Below are 13242 nucleotides of genomic sequence, written 5' to 3' on the forward strand. Positions count from 1 at the left end.
TCACTTTGAAAAGCTGACAACAATTTGCCCTTTAATCCTTGTTAATCAGATAAAATTAGGAATGTCTCCTTTATTCAACCAAGCTTCATTCTTTTAAGCCATTTTTTATTGGAGGAAAAAAAAAGTTTTATTATGTTTCTTCTTAGCACTATGGGCATGGGATTTTCTCCTACATCCCAATCCTGAGTAAATTATGCATGCAAGTACTACCAAATCAATTCTCCTTTACTGGAGTTCTAGTTTCTCTGACTTTTTAATTTTAGATGAGGACTGTACCAGGTGCACATTTTTCAGGGTATTACCTTTTGACTTAAATAATAACCCAATCATGTCCTTTTCTAGGCTCTATGAAGGCAAAGAACAGATGGAATTTGAAGAATCCATGAGGAGACTCTTTGAATCCATCAACAACCTGATGAAAAGTCAATACAAGACCACCATTTTGTTGCAGGTTAGTTTACACAAACATTGGTTTTCCTAATCTTAACAGTAAAGAAATGGTGATAATTTGAGATAGTGTCCACATTTGCTGTTTAACATTCAATCCTTTGTTAATTGAAGCTATAGGTTGGAAGGTATGCTTACTTATCTCTGAGATAAAATGCTAACAGGCAGGGGAAAGGTTTTTGTTTATCAATGAGCTAAAACTATCTGGGACTAATGATTTCTAAATTAGAATTTTATGGACCATATGTGGCACAGTAGATATGTAGCAAGCTGGATTTGGAGTCAAAAAGTTTGAATCCTATGACATTTATTAAAATATTTGTTGTTTAGTTGTTTCAGGTATATCTGACTCTCTGTGACCCCATTTGGGATTTTCAGGTACTGGACTGGTTTTCCATTTCCTTCTTCAGCTCACTTTACAGATGAGGAAATAGAGGCAAACAGAGTTAGGCGACTTTCCTATGGTCACATGGCTAGTAAGAGTCTAAGGCCAAATTTGAAATCATGCTTTTTTTTTGCCTTTAGTTCTAGTGCTCTATCCACTGTGCCACCTAACTGTCCTATGCCACCTAACTGTCCTACTAACAACCTTAGGCAAGTTGATTAATGACTCTGGGACTCATTTTCTTCTCCATAAAAGGGAGGGATTGAATTTGCAGTCATCTAAGGTTCCCTCCAGCTCTTCAATTTTTGGTCCCACATTAGGAAAAATCAGAGTTTGGCTTACTTTTTATTGTATTGACTTTTGTACAGTAAGAACTAGTTAGTTCTTAACAAGAAATTGCTGCCCAAAGGCCCAAATTTCCTTCCCAACACAATAAACTTGTTCCTCTTTACATAACTAGAAACTCTCCTCTGCGAGGAAGCTATATTGCCATGAGGACAAGGGATCACCAATTGAGCATCCCTTTTTTGCTAATCTGCAAACCCAATAATGCTTATAAAAACCTCGAGACTTGACCTTGTTTCTAAGAAAGAATTTAGTAGCACAGGACTAGAGTGAAGGGACCAATTAGAAAGACTTCATTATTTCTACTGAATTTACTGCAAAGCATTCCAGAAGTGTTTTCTAATGTATCATATATAAGGAAACCCAAATACATTTATCTAAATCAATGAATTAATGCAGATTGCTTCATTTTTTAATCCTTTTAGTTGCTAATTTAAATAGCCATTACTATGTTTGGAATCTCCAGTTGCTAGTTAGAATTAATGAGTTTTTGTATTTATCTGAATGGTTGCATAAGGAAAACCTGTTCTTTATGACACCAGAGATTGTAATTCTGGTGACTGTTCACCTGCAATAGGAGAGACTGAAACCATTCCTTCAGAAATTAATGATGTGATTATAAAGAAGAGTACTTTTGAAATACAGAGATATTGCAAGACTCAAATGAGATAATGTGAAAAAATTTTGAAAAATATAGTGTTTTTTTAAAAATAAAAGCAGTGTTTATTATGGTTATTATTCTCCTGGTGCTAGGATTCCTATTATTTAGCATTATCCTCTTGGAATTTCTTAATTTTTCTGTGATGTGGGCTGGATTTATTGTTTTTTCTGTTATCATTTTGTTTGTAGGAATAAGAGAAGCAACAGATAAGATGAAATTTTATTGTTTGGTATTTAAGGTCAAGATGAACCTTTGGGATTTACATATGGTGCTTAATATTTTCTATCAGATGACCAGACTCATAAAATAGTTTTCTATATCAGACCAGTAACTGATTGAGAGCCTACATCTTTCTGAAATATACTTTTAAAAAGATTTTTCTATTACATATAAAAACAATTTTTACAATCCATTTTTAAAAAAAATCTTAAATTGGGATCCTAAATTGGGAGATGAGGTGTTTGGATGATTTATCTCTTTATTTTTAATTCATTTTTTTCAGTAAAGAAATAACTATTTTCCTATATCCTGTTGCTCCAGAAAAAGAGAAAAAAATAACCTTAAAAATCTTAAATTCCAAATCCTTTCCCCCTCTTTTTTTCCTACCCTCTCATTGAGAAAGCAAGCAGTTTACTAAGGATTACACATGTGTGGTCATATAAAATATTTCTATAGTAGCCCATGTTGCAAAGGAGAAAAGATAAAAAAAGAAAAAGACAATCAGACTTCCAAGAAAATATTTTATTGATCTAGAAAAAATAACAACAAAATTCATATGGAACAATAAAAAGTCAAGAATCTCAAGGGAATTAATGAAAAAAAAATCAAATGAAGGTGGCCTAGCTGTACCTGATCTAAAATTATATTATAAAGCAGCAGTCACCAAAACCATTTGGTATTGGCTAAGAAATAGATTAGTGAATCAGTGGAAAAGGCTAGGTTCACAAGACAGAATAGTCAATTATAGCAATCTAGTGTTTGACAAACCCAAAGCCCCTAACTTCTGGGAAAAGAATTCATTATTTGATAAAAACTGCTGGGATAATTGGAAATTAGTATGGCAGAAATTAGGCATGGACCCACACTTAACACCATATACCAAGATAAGATCAAAATGGGTCTATGACCTAGGCATAAAGAACGAGATTATAAATAAATTAGAGGAACATAGAATAGTTTATCTCTCAGACTTGTGGAGGAGAAAGAAATTTGTGACCAAAGATGAACTAGAGACCATTACTGATCACAAAATAGAAAATTTCGATTACATCAAATTAAAAAGCCTTTGTACAAATAAAACTAATGCAAACAAGATTAGAAGGGAAGCAACAAACTGGGAAAACATTTTCACAGTTAAAGGTTCTGATAAAGGCCTCATTTCCAAAATATATAGAGAACTGACTCAAATTTATAAGAAATCAAGTCATTCTCCAATTGATAAATGGTCAAAGGATATGAACAGACAATTTTCAGAGGATGAAATTGAAACTATTACCACTCATATGAAAGAGTGTTCCAAATCATTATTGATCAGAGAAATGCAAATTAAGACAACTCTGAGATACCACTACACACCTGTCAGATTGGCTAAGATGACAGGAAAAAATAATGATGAATGTTGGAGGGGATGCGGGAAAACTGGGACACTATTGCATTGTTGGTGGAGTTGTGAACGAATCCAACCATTCTGGAGAGCAATCTGGAATTATGCCCAAAAAATTATCAAATTGTGCATACCCTTTGATCCAGCAGTGTTTCTATTGGGCTTATATCCCAAAGAAATACTAAAGAAGGGAAAGGGACCTGTATGTGCCAAAATGTTTGTAGCAGCCCTGTTTGTAGTGGCTAGAAACTGGAAAATGAATGGATGCCCATCAATTGGAGAATGGCTGGGTAAATTATGGTATATGAATGTTATGGAATATTATTGTTCTGTAAGAAATGACCAGCAGGATGAATACAGAGAGGACTGGCGAGACTTACATGAACTGATGCTAAGTGAAATGAGCAGAACCAGGAGATCATTATACACTTCGACAATGATATTGTATGAGGACATATTTTGATGGAAGGGGATTTCTTTGACAAAGAGATCTGAGTTTCAATTGATAAATGACGGACAAAAGCAGCTACACCCAAAGAAAGAACACTGGGAAACGAATGTGAACTATCTGCATTTTTGTTTTTCTTCCCGGGTTATTTATACCTTCTGAATCCAATTCTCCCTATGCAACAAGAGAACTGTTCGGTTCTGCAAACATATATTGTATCTAGGATATACTGCAACATATCCAACATATAAAGGACTGCTTGCCATCTAGGGGAGGGGGTGGAGGGAGGGAGGGAAAAAAAATTGGAACAGAAACGAGTGTCAATATAAAGTAATTATTAAATAAAAATTAAAAAAAAAGAAAAAAAAAGAAAAAGAAAGTTTAAAAAAGTATGCTTTGATCTGCACTCAGATACCATTCTTTTTCTGGAGGTGGAGAACATTTTTCATCATAAATCTTTTGGAATTATTTTGGATCACTGTATTGCTGAAAATAACTTAGTCATTCATAGCTGATTATTGTACATTGTACATTACTGTTATAGTGTACAATGGTTTCCTGGTTCTCCTTATTTCATTTGTAGCAGTTCATATAAATCTTCCCAGGTTTTTCTGAAAGCATCTTGCTTATCATCTCTTATTACATAATAGTATTCCGTCACAGTCATATGCAGCAGCTTGTTCAATCATTCCCAGTTGAAGGAAATCCCCTCAATTTCCAATTCTTTGCCACCATGAAAAGAGCTGCTATACATATTTTTATACATATAGATCCTTTTCTTTTTCCTTTGCTCTCTCTGGAACATAGACCTATTAGTGGTACTGCTGAGTTAAAGAGTAGGCACATTTTTTTGCTTTTTGAGCATAGTCTTCAAAATAGTTGGGTCATTTAATTACTCCATCAACATTGCATAAGTATCTAGTTTTCCCATATCCCCTCCAACATTTGTCTCTTCTATCATACTAGTCAATTTGATATGTGTGAAGTGATACCTCAGAGATGTTTTAAGTTGCATTCTCTAATCAATAATGATTTAAAGAATTTTTATATGACTATAAATAGCTTGGATTTCTTCTTAAACTGCCTGTTCTTGCAAACTGCTCATTCCTATCCTTTAACCATTTATCAATCTGAAATGTATTTTCAATGATTCAATAATTTATCTTTCAAAGTATCACATTAAAACTCTTCTGTAATTCAGTTGTTGGTCTTCTATAGTTTTTATGATCTCCAAATTCATCACTTAGAAGTCAGCTTGTTAATGAACATATTAAGGCTTATCTAGGCTAGTCCCTGAAAATGAATCCTGATACTGGATTTTGGCTTGAGGATGATCCTCAAGCTTGATATATCCTTCTAGTGTTTGTGTGGCATAGGAGTAGGACTAAAATATTTTTGAGAAATTGTTTATTCTGGAGTAGAGGAAGTATTTTTTGGGGAGGAACATAATGAACTATTAGGACTTAGTATATGCATCCTATCTTAAAGACTCTAGAAGGTGCTTCTACTCTAAGACCATTCCAATAGATCTTAGATTCATCATCCTAAAGGAGGATTTTGAAGATTTCTTGAGCCTCTCTTCTTACCTCAATATCTAAGCCCCTACAAATCTGGCCTCCAGCACATACTAATTGTGTGGTAACCAATAAATCTCTTGAACTCTCAATTCTCTCAGGCAGCTTTCTAAGGGTATAAATGTCAAATGAGTTGCTGACTATTCTTGTCATTAAAGATTTTTGGTTCTGCTCAAAAAAAAAAGAGAAGAACTTACATATCAGGATGTCTATATATCAATGATATCAGAGATCTAAAGTAGGAAGAAGAAAGCAAACACACAATAATACCAGATCATGAAATTTCCCTATAGGAACAGGTCAAAAGTATACATTTTGTAAATGCCCATCAACTTCTTTCTCCTTCCTCGATCTTGGCTTCTGGTTGGAAAATAAATGAAAAATTAATGATAATGCACGTTGTCCTGGGAGTCTTCATCTGTTTTTCTTGATAGAAAATATACAAGGAAGTTCCCTTCTCATCTTCAGGCTGTAGTGAATCCCTAAGAAATTGTCAGTCCTTTTTCTTGTATTGGTTTTGCAAATTCAAATGTCTGCTGTGATGAATGGGTTGAAAAATCAGTGGGGAAAGGGAATTGTCTATTTTAAATGTCTATGAATTTTCCATGAGGATGATGTCTGGTATTCAAGTGGGAACTTATACTAAGGCGTGACATCATCTTTTGCTTATACTGACACTAATAACGCTGTCACAAATCTCAAGCTGTGTTCATTTAGATTCAATGGAAAGACAGGCAGGAAATCCTTTAGCAGACGATGAAATGTGTATTTGCAAGGGAGGGTTCATTTTGGGCAATTTTGGGCAATTTTTGTTTTTTTCTATTTTCAATTTACTGTTGAGAACGGTATTATCAGTTCAGGTGATGCTAATTAGAATGAAGCTTCATTCCTCCATCCATTCTTCTTGTACCTCAGCATGCCAATTAGATTTTTATTGCTTAGTTTGAATTTGGCTCTTTTCCACAGGTTTGTCTTCATGGCACCTTTTACTTTGATCCCTGTGTTCTCAAGGGAAAAATCTATCATTGATCAGATAAATTTGTTTGGTATCATATAATTAACAAGTTATAGAAGTGAAACACACATTCTTGATGTCTGTTCTTACCACTTTCCACTACCTTGGGGTGATGAGTGGTGGGTAAATGTACAGTTTTCATACTAGTCCTAGAAAATGATGTATCTCCAACTTATAAGATACGTTGTTAGAATGTCAGCAGGAATGTCCAGGAACTCAGATTCCCTACCTAGAAAAAAATGCAAATGGCACAGAAAACATCAGTATATTTCCCCCCCCCAAAAAGCATTTATTGGACACTCAATGAGAAAGGCACTGAGGATACAGATTAAAAACAATCCCTGCCCTCAGGGAGTTTATGATCTAATAAGAGGAGACAACACATAGAAATGAGGGATGCTTCCATCTAGGTCTCAGGCTCCAGGCTCTGTTTCTGACTCCATGAGTCCTGCCAAACCTCTGTGCCCTCAACCAGATCTCTGTTGTACTTATACAACTGAGAACAGCGAAACCTTGGTCACCTCTAGCTGTTACCCAAGTCCCAGCAGACTTTCAGAGGCAGAGGGGAACAGTTCCCCTTGGGAAGGAAAATAACAGATTTCATATGCGCCTGCAAGTCAGCATGGACAAGATGAAAGTTTAATACATTCCCATTGAGTTGATAACACATTCAAAGTCCAAAGGTGACAGGTAGTCAGCTTGCTTTCTATTGCTGCCAGACTAGGACTGAGAAGACTGATTCCTTCCAAAGCCTTCCACTTCTCTTTCTCCCCTCCCCCATCTCTTTCTCCCCAACCCCATCCTGTGAACATCTGAAGCATTTTAATGAAATGTCTGTCCTGGATGCATAGGCTCCTCATGGCTGCTGTTTCTTGTCTCACTATGGAAATTCAGTCCTTAAAGACCAGCAAAATGCAGCAGTTCTCTGCTGCAGTGCTAGCCGTCTGATTTCCTAGGTGGGTATTGACTAAAATGTCACAATTTTGTCCTCTTTTCTTTTTAGGGCTTTATTGCAGTGAGTCTATAGGAGCGTGTTTATCACTGTTGCATCTCTGGTCTCAAGACAATGATTTAACAGGCATTTATTAAATGCCTATCATGTGCCATGCATTGTGCCAGGTGTACAGATTACAGATGGAGGTGTGATGAAGCATATGAGAGATGGGCTTAATGATTGGATCAATAGGTCTGGGTGTTAGAACAGGAGGATTTGGTTTAGGACTAGAGAAAAGTATGGGTGACTGGATCATCTTACCCCCTTGTTTCCTAGACTCACTCAGATCTCCAAGTATATTTTTATAAGAACAAAGAACCAAAGACACTGGTGAGCAGAAGTCAGATTTGGAGAAATTGATGAGGTGACTACTAAACCCACCTGGATGTGGATGGAAGCAAGATCATAAACATTCTCCTCTAATTGTGTGGTGCCAAAATCCATCTGGTATCACTGCCACAGGCTGAAGTTTACCTGTCTGTAGCTTGATTGGTACATTGTTCTAATGAGACTAAGAATGTAACTTAGATCCAGTTAATTTTCTGCAGAGGAAATAATGCTGTTTCTCTGCCACAAGCCTGTCCCTCTCACCCTAGTCTGTCTGTCTGTCTCTCTTTCTTTCTCTCTCTCTGTCTCTGTCTCTGTCTCTGTCTCTGTCTCTCTCTCTCTGTCTCTCTCTCACTGTCTCTCTGTCTCTCTATCTCTGTCTCTCTGTCTCTCTCTCTCTCACTGTCTCTCTCTGTCTCTCTCTCTCTCTCTGTGTCTCTGCCTCTGTCTCTGTCTCTGTCTCTCTCTCTCTCTCTGTGTCTCTGCCTCTGTCTCTGTCTCTCTCTCTCTCTCTCTCTCTTTTTCTCTCTCTTTCTCTCTCTTTCTCACTGTCTGTGTCTCTCTCTGTGTCTCTGTGTGTGTCTCTCTCTGTGTCTCTGTCTCTCTCTCTGTCTCTCTGTCTCTTTGTCTGTCTCTGTTTCTCTCTCTCTCACACACACAGAGTGTATATGTGTTGTATATTGTTGTGGTATGTTGTCCATATTTGAAGAGCAAAATATCCTTTGAAAGTGATGCATATTTAACTTGTATAGGACTGCTTGCCTCTGGGGGAGGAGGTGGAGGGAGGGAGGGAAAAAGTCGGAAAGAAGAGAGTGCAAGGGATAATGTTGTAAAAAAAATTACCCTGGCATGGTCTCTGTCAATAAAAAGTTATAATAATAAAAAAATAAATAAACTGAGAAAACATTTTTATAATAATAATAATAAAAAAAAAAAGAAAGTGATGTCATGACATGCAAGTGAATCAGATTTAAGTGAGGGAGGGCTGAGCAAAGTTACCTGCTTCACTTTCTCCTCCAGAGTCATCTGGGACTAGTGGCCAATATCTATAGATCAGGATAACTGGAGATAGCCCCGGATGCAGTGGGAAACCTTGGCCTTTATATGTCTATGTGTGCATACATACATATGCATATATACATATACATAATATACACATACATAATGTAAGTATATGCACATACAGATGAGAGGCAGCTAATCCTGAATTTCAGCAACACCTGATTTCAGATTCTAATTACTCTTAATTCTATTGCTTTCCTCTGCTGGTTATTTTCTATATATGTTATTCATAGTTTATTTATACATAGTTGTTTGCCTGCTGTCTCCTCAATTAAATGGTAAGCTCCTTGAGGGCAGGGATTATTTTTTGCCTTTCTCTGAATCCCCAGTACTTAAAACAGTTCCGGGCACATAATAGATGCTTAGTAAAAGCTGACTGACTGATTCCTCTGTGAAGTTGGGATAATGATAATATCTGCCTTACAAGGTTTTTGTGAGGATTAAATGCAATAGTATGTTTAAAGATCTTTGCAAACCTTCAACATTATATGAATGTGTGCTATTATTATGGATAGAGCTGGAGAAGACCTTAGAGGTGACTTTCTAACCCCCTCATTTTTCACAAGTAGAAGATGAGGGTAAGCAGTATGGTTTAATGGAAAGAGAGTGGAATTTGGAATCAGTAGACCCGAGCTTAATTAATAGGTCGGCTTCTTGCATTTCTAAGATTGTGACCTGTCAAGTCACTTATTTTCCTGTTCCTTAATTTTCCCACTTACAAAATAAAGGGGTGAGATTAAATGTTTTCTAATCCAACATTAAATATACAGTCCTATCTTTTACTTTCTTTAGATTTCAAATGCCAAATCTTTATTTAGTTAATTTGTCAAGTAGGCCTTTCACATTCAGTTTCACCTACAAAGGCCTCCTCAGTAAATTGTACGTGTGAAATTTGCAAAACCGAAACCCAAAACAACACCTAACATTCAATTTCTGCTCTGCTTATCTTGCTAACAGTTTCTTTGATAAATATTTGAAAAAATAACAGGGGATCTTATGAATCTTAAATATATTTGAATCCTAGAATTGGAAAAGATCTTAGGGGCCAACTAATTTAACCTCCTGCCTGATATATATATATATATATATATATATATATATATATATATATATATATATATATATATATATTCCATTTTCAGGAAGCTTTAATCATCAGACCCTGTCCAGGGTCTGAAAAATGCCTTCTGCTATTTACAAGGGCAGGGTAGGCAGAATGTGACTTAATGTAGCCCAGCCTTGCTTTAATGAAACAAAAGAAGATATATGTTCCTTGGATTCTTACCTTTTGAGATAATTATGTGTATAGTGCATTGATTTTGAATGTATATGCATGTGTGTATTTGTGTAGAGTTATTCTTTTCATATTACAACATTCCCTGTCACCATTTTGATAGACTGTGGGTCGACAAAAGAAATTAAATAGGAATTTTGAAGGAGTTTTGTGGAAGCTGCAGATGACATGAGAAGACTAGCAGACAACCCAGAAAAAGCTTAGAAACTTATAAATGCATAAAATATACATACAGGCTTCTATACTACCTACCCAAATTTTATAATAATATACTATAACACCACATAAAAGAAAAAGAAAAAATTCAGACTTTTTCTCTGGTATGAAGGGAAGGTCAAAAGAATTTTACATAGATTTTCCAGATCATGGGGGCACTGCGCCTCTAACCCTCACAATGTGGAAGGGATAATTGCATAATCTTGATTAATGATCCAGGGCCATGACTTATTTGAACAGTTCACATAATGTAGGAACCACCTCACATTAACTGTATTATTTAGCAAAATATCCTTCATACCCACACCTAACCCTGAAATGAGGGCATCTTTCAAGTTAACTTCATTTCTTATTCCAGGTGGCTGCTTTGAAATATATCCCATCTGTTCTCCATGATGTGGAAACTGTCTTCGATGCTAAGTTACTCAGGTGAGCACATGGTATGAATTGTCCTCAGCTCCCTTGGGAAACCGGGAGTGCCAAAGCAAGGGAAGCTTTCCTGAGGAATGTTGGGATTGACTCACGATGGATGGACCATTTCCAATAACTTTTAAGGGGATATATTAGTGGGCTAATGGGAAAGTGGAATGTTTTCTTGTACCAGGACTTGGGTAAGAAACAAAAGTAGGTGATTGGAATTCTTGTCCCAACCTTGCCATTGAAAAGTGACAGCATGCGGTGCTACTTCTAAAGGGTGAAGGGTGGTTTGAAAGACTGTTGAAAGACAATGTAGGTCATTGCTTCCCTTTAGAAACTAAGTATGCTCCTGTTGGGGGCTCCCATTCTTTGCCTCATAACTTGCTCCTAAAGTCTTATAGAAAATGCATATTTGTGACTTGTCAATGAGTGAGTTTGGAAGAGGTTGCCAAGGCAGGGTCCTTCTCCATCCCTCTCTTTTTCCACTTTACAAAATGAATAAAGTCACTTAGTACATTATTTTAACTATGATGGAATTTTGCAGAACATGACCTGTTGCTCTTTCTTTAAGGAATGTTTGATTTTTGAGTTTCAGGGTGACAGATTATAGAAGACAGGTTTTTATTGAGGAAACTAATAAGGACTAGTCCTGTAGTTCTTGGTATAAGGATTTCCCAGATGAGGAAATCCCCACTAGTAATTCATGTTGGAACTTTTACTATAATTTTTAGTCTTATTCCCTGGCATCTGGAATTGGTTAGTTGATTGTTGTTCTTCTTATTCAAAGAGCACCAAAATGACTTTGTTATATTTTGGCTGACACCTGGAACAAGAAGTATCAACCAAGGCCTTTTCTGTTTTAAAAGCTACCATTGATAAATTCCAATTTTAACATCTTGGTAGTCTTTAGCCTCTAATCTTTAGCACTATTGAGAGATGTGATGTGGAATCATGGATGGAAAGAGCTGGGGTTAAAGTTAGAAAGTCTAGAATACGATTCCTTCCTCTCATACAGACTAGATGGGTGGGCCTGTGCAAAACTACTTGCACTGGAGGAAGTGCTAGAACTGCAGTGAGGTAGACTTGCACTAAAATTTGGTCCTAGACACTTATTAGCTGTTTGATCCTAGACAAGTTATTTAACTTCTGCCTCATCTTCCTCATTTGTAAAATGGAGACAATAATAATACCAAATCTCTGAGACTCCATTGAGGGTTTTTTTTGGCAGAGATATTAGAATGGTTTGCCATTTCTTTCTATAGCTCATTTTACAAATAAGGAAGCTAAGGCAAATAGGAATAAGAGACTTGTCTAAGATCACATAGCTACTAAGTGTCTGAAACCCAATTTGAATGCCTGAAGATGAGTCTTCTTGACTCCAAGGCCTACATTCTATCCATTGTGCCACCCAGCAACTAGATGGTACAATGGTTAGAGTGATGGCCCTGGCATCGGAAGGACCTGAGTTCAAACCCAGCTTCAGACATTTAGTAGCTGTGAAACCCTGAGCAAGTCATTTAGCCTTGTTTTCCTTAGTCTACTCATCTGTCAAATGAGCTGGAGAAGAAAATGGCAAAACACTCTAGTTCTTTGCCAAGAAAACCTCAAATGGGATCACAATGAGTCAAGACACAACTGTAATGACTTAACAACAACAATAAAAAGCAACAGCAGCTTCTTAGAGTTGTTGGGATAAAATGAGGAAGCAGTATTTTCCCAAACTTTGCGAATACTTGCTCTTAGTGTTATCACTTAACCTTTCCATATTCCTGGTGACTCTAAGATCCTAAGTTCCACAGAAGGTACAGTATTGCATTGTAGAGGGAAATTCCTTACTGGGCATTATATATAATCATGAAATCCCAGGCCTAGTCCACCCCTTGCAGTGCCAACTCTCCCCCACCCCCAACAATGCATAATTATCAAGTTGATTAAGATTTGATTTGGGGACTCTGCTGTTTCCTGCCTACAGCCAACTCCTCTATGAATTTTACACTTGCATACCACCAGTCAAACTTCAGAAGCAAAAAGTGCAGTCCATGAATGAGATCGTCCAGAGCAATCTCTTTAAAAAACAAGGTAAGTCCAAACTGTCCTTCACAAGCGAACTCATCATGAAGGCTGCATATGGTTTTTGGAACAATGAAGCAGCACCTGGCATTTTGTTGGATAATTAAAATGTCTATTCCATGGTAACTCTCCAGAGATTTATAAACACAAAGAGGAACTGACAAGGTAGAGATACCTAAACTAAATTGTTTTTTATGAGGGCTTGTGGCTTGCATTAAAACTGCCTTTTATTTTCTTTCAAGAAAAGTAAAGAGCAGTGGTAAGAATTTGGAGTCATTTACTTTAGATGCCTCAAGTAAGTCCCCCCCCCCCCTTGGTTTCTTTGTTTTTAAAATTATTATCTTGTTATTCTTACCATTACTTGGACATATATCCAAGCATACC

The 13242-nt window shown here is 36.5% G+C and overlaps 1 protein-coding gene across 1 annotated transcript in view; it reads left to right on the plus strand.

Annotated features, from left to right (window-relative positions):
- The window catches only part of DOCK2 (dedicator of cytokinesis 2), a 449319-nt gene that overhangs the window by 79306 nt on the left and 356771 nt on the right, over window positions 1–13242 (plus strand). The window contains exons 21-23 of the mRNA XM_051978885.1: window positions 343–451; window positions 10730–10800; window positions 12761–12867. Of these exons, the coding sequence (XP_051834845.1) occupies window positions 343–451; window positions 10730–10800; window positions 12761–12867 (287 nt within the window). The remainder of the gene's footprint in view (window positions 1–342; window positions 452–10729; window positions 10801–12760; window positions 12868–13242) is intronic.

This window comes from Antechinus flavipes, chromosome 2 (genome assembly GCF_016432865.1).
Source record: "Antechinus flavipes isolate AdamAnt ecotype Samford, QLD, Australia chromosome 2, AdamAnt_v2, whole genome shotgun sequence".
NCBI classification, from domain to species: Eukaryota; Metazoa; Chordata; class Mammalia; order Dasyuromorphia; family Dasyuridae; genus Antechinus; species Antechinus flavipes.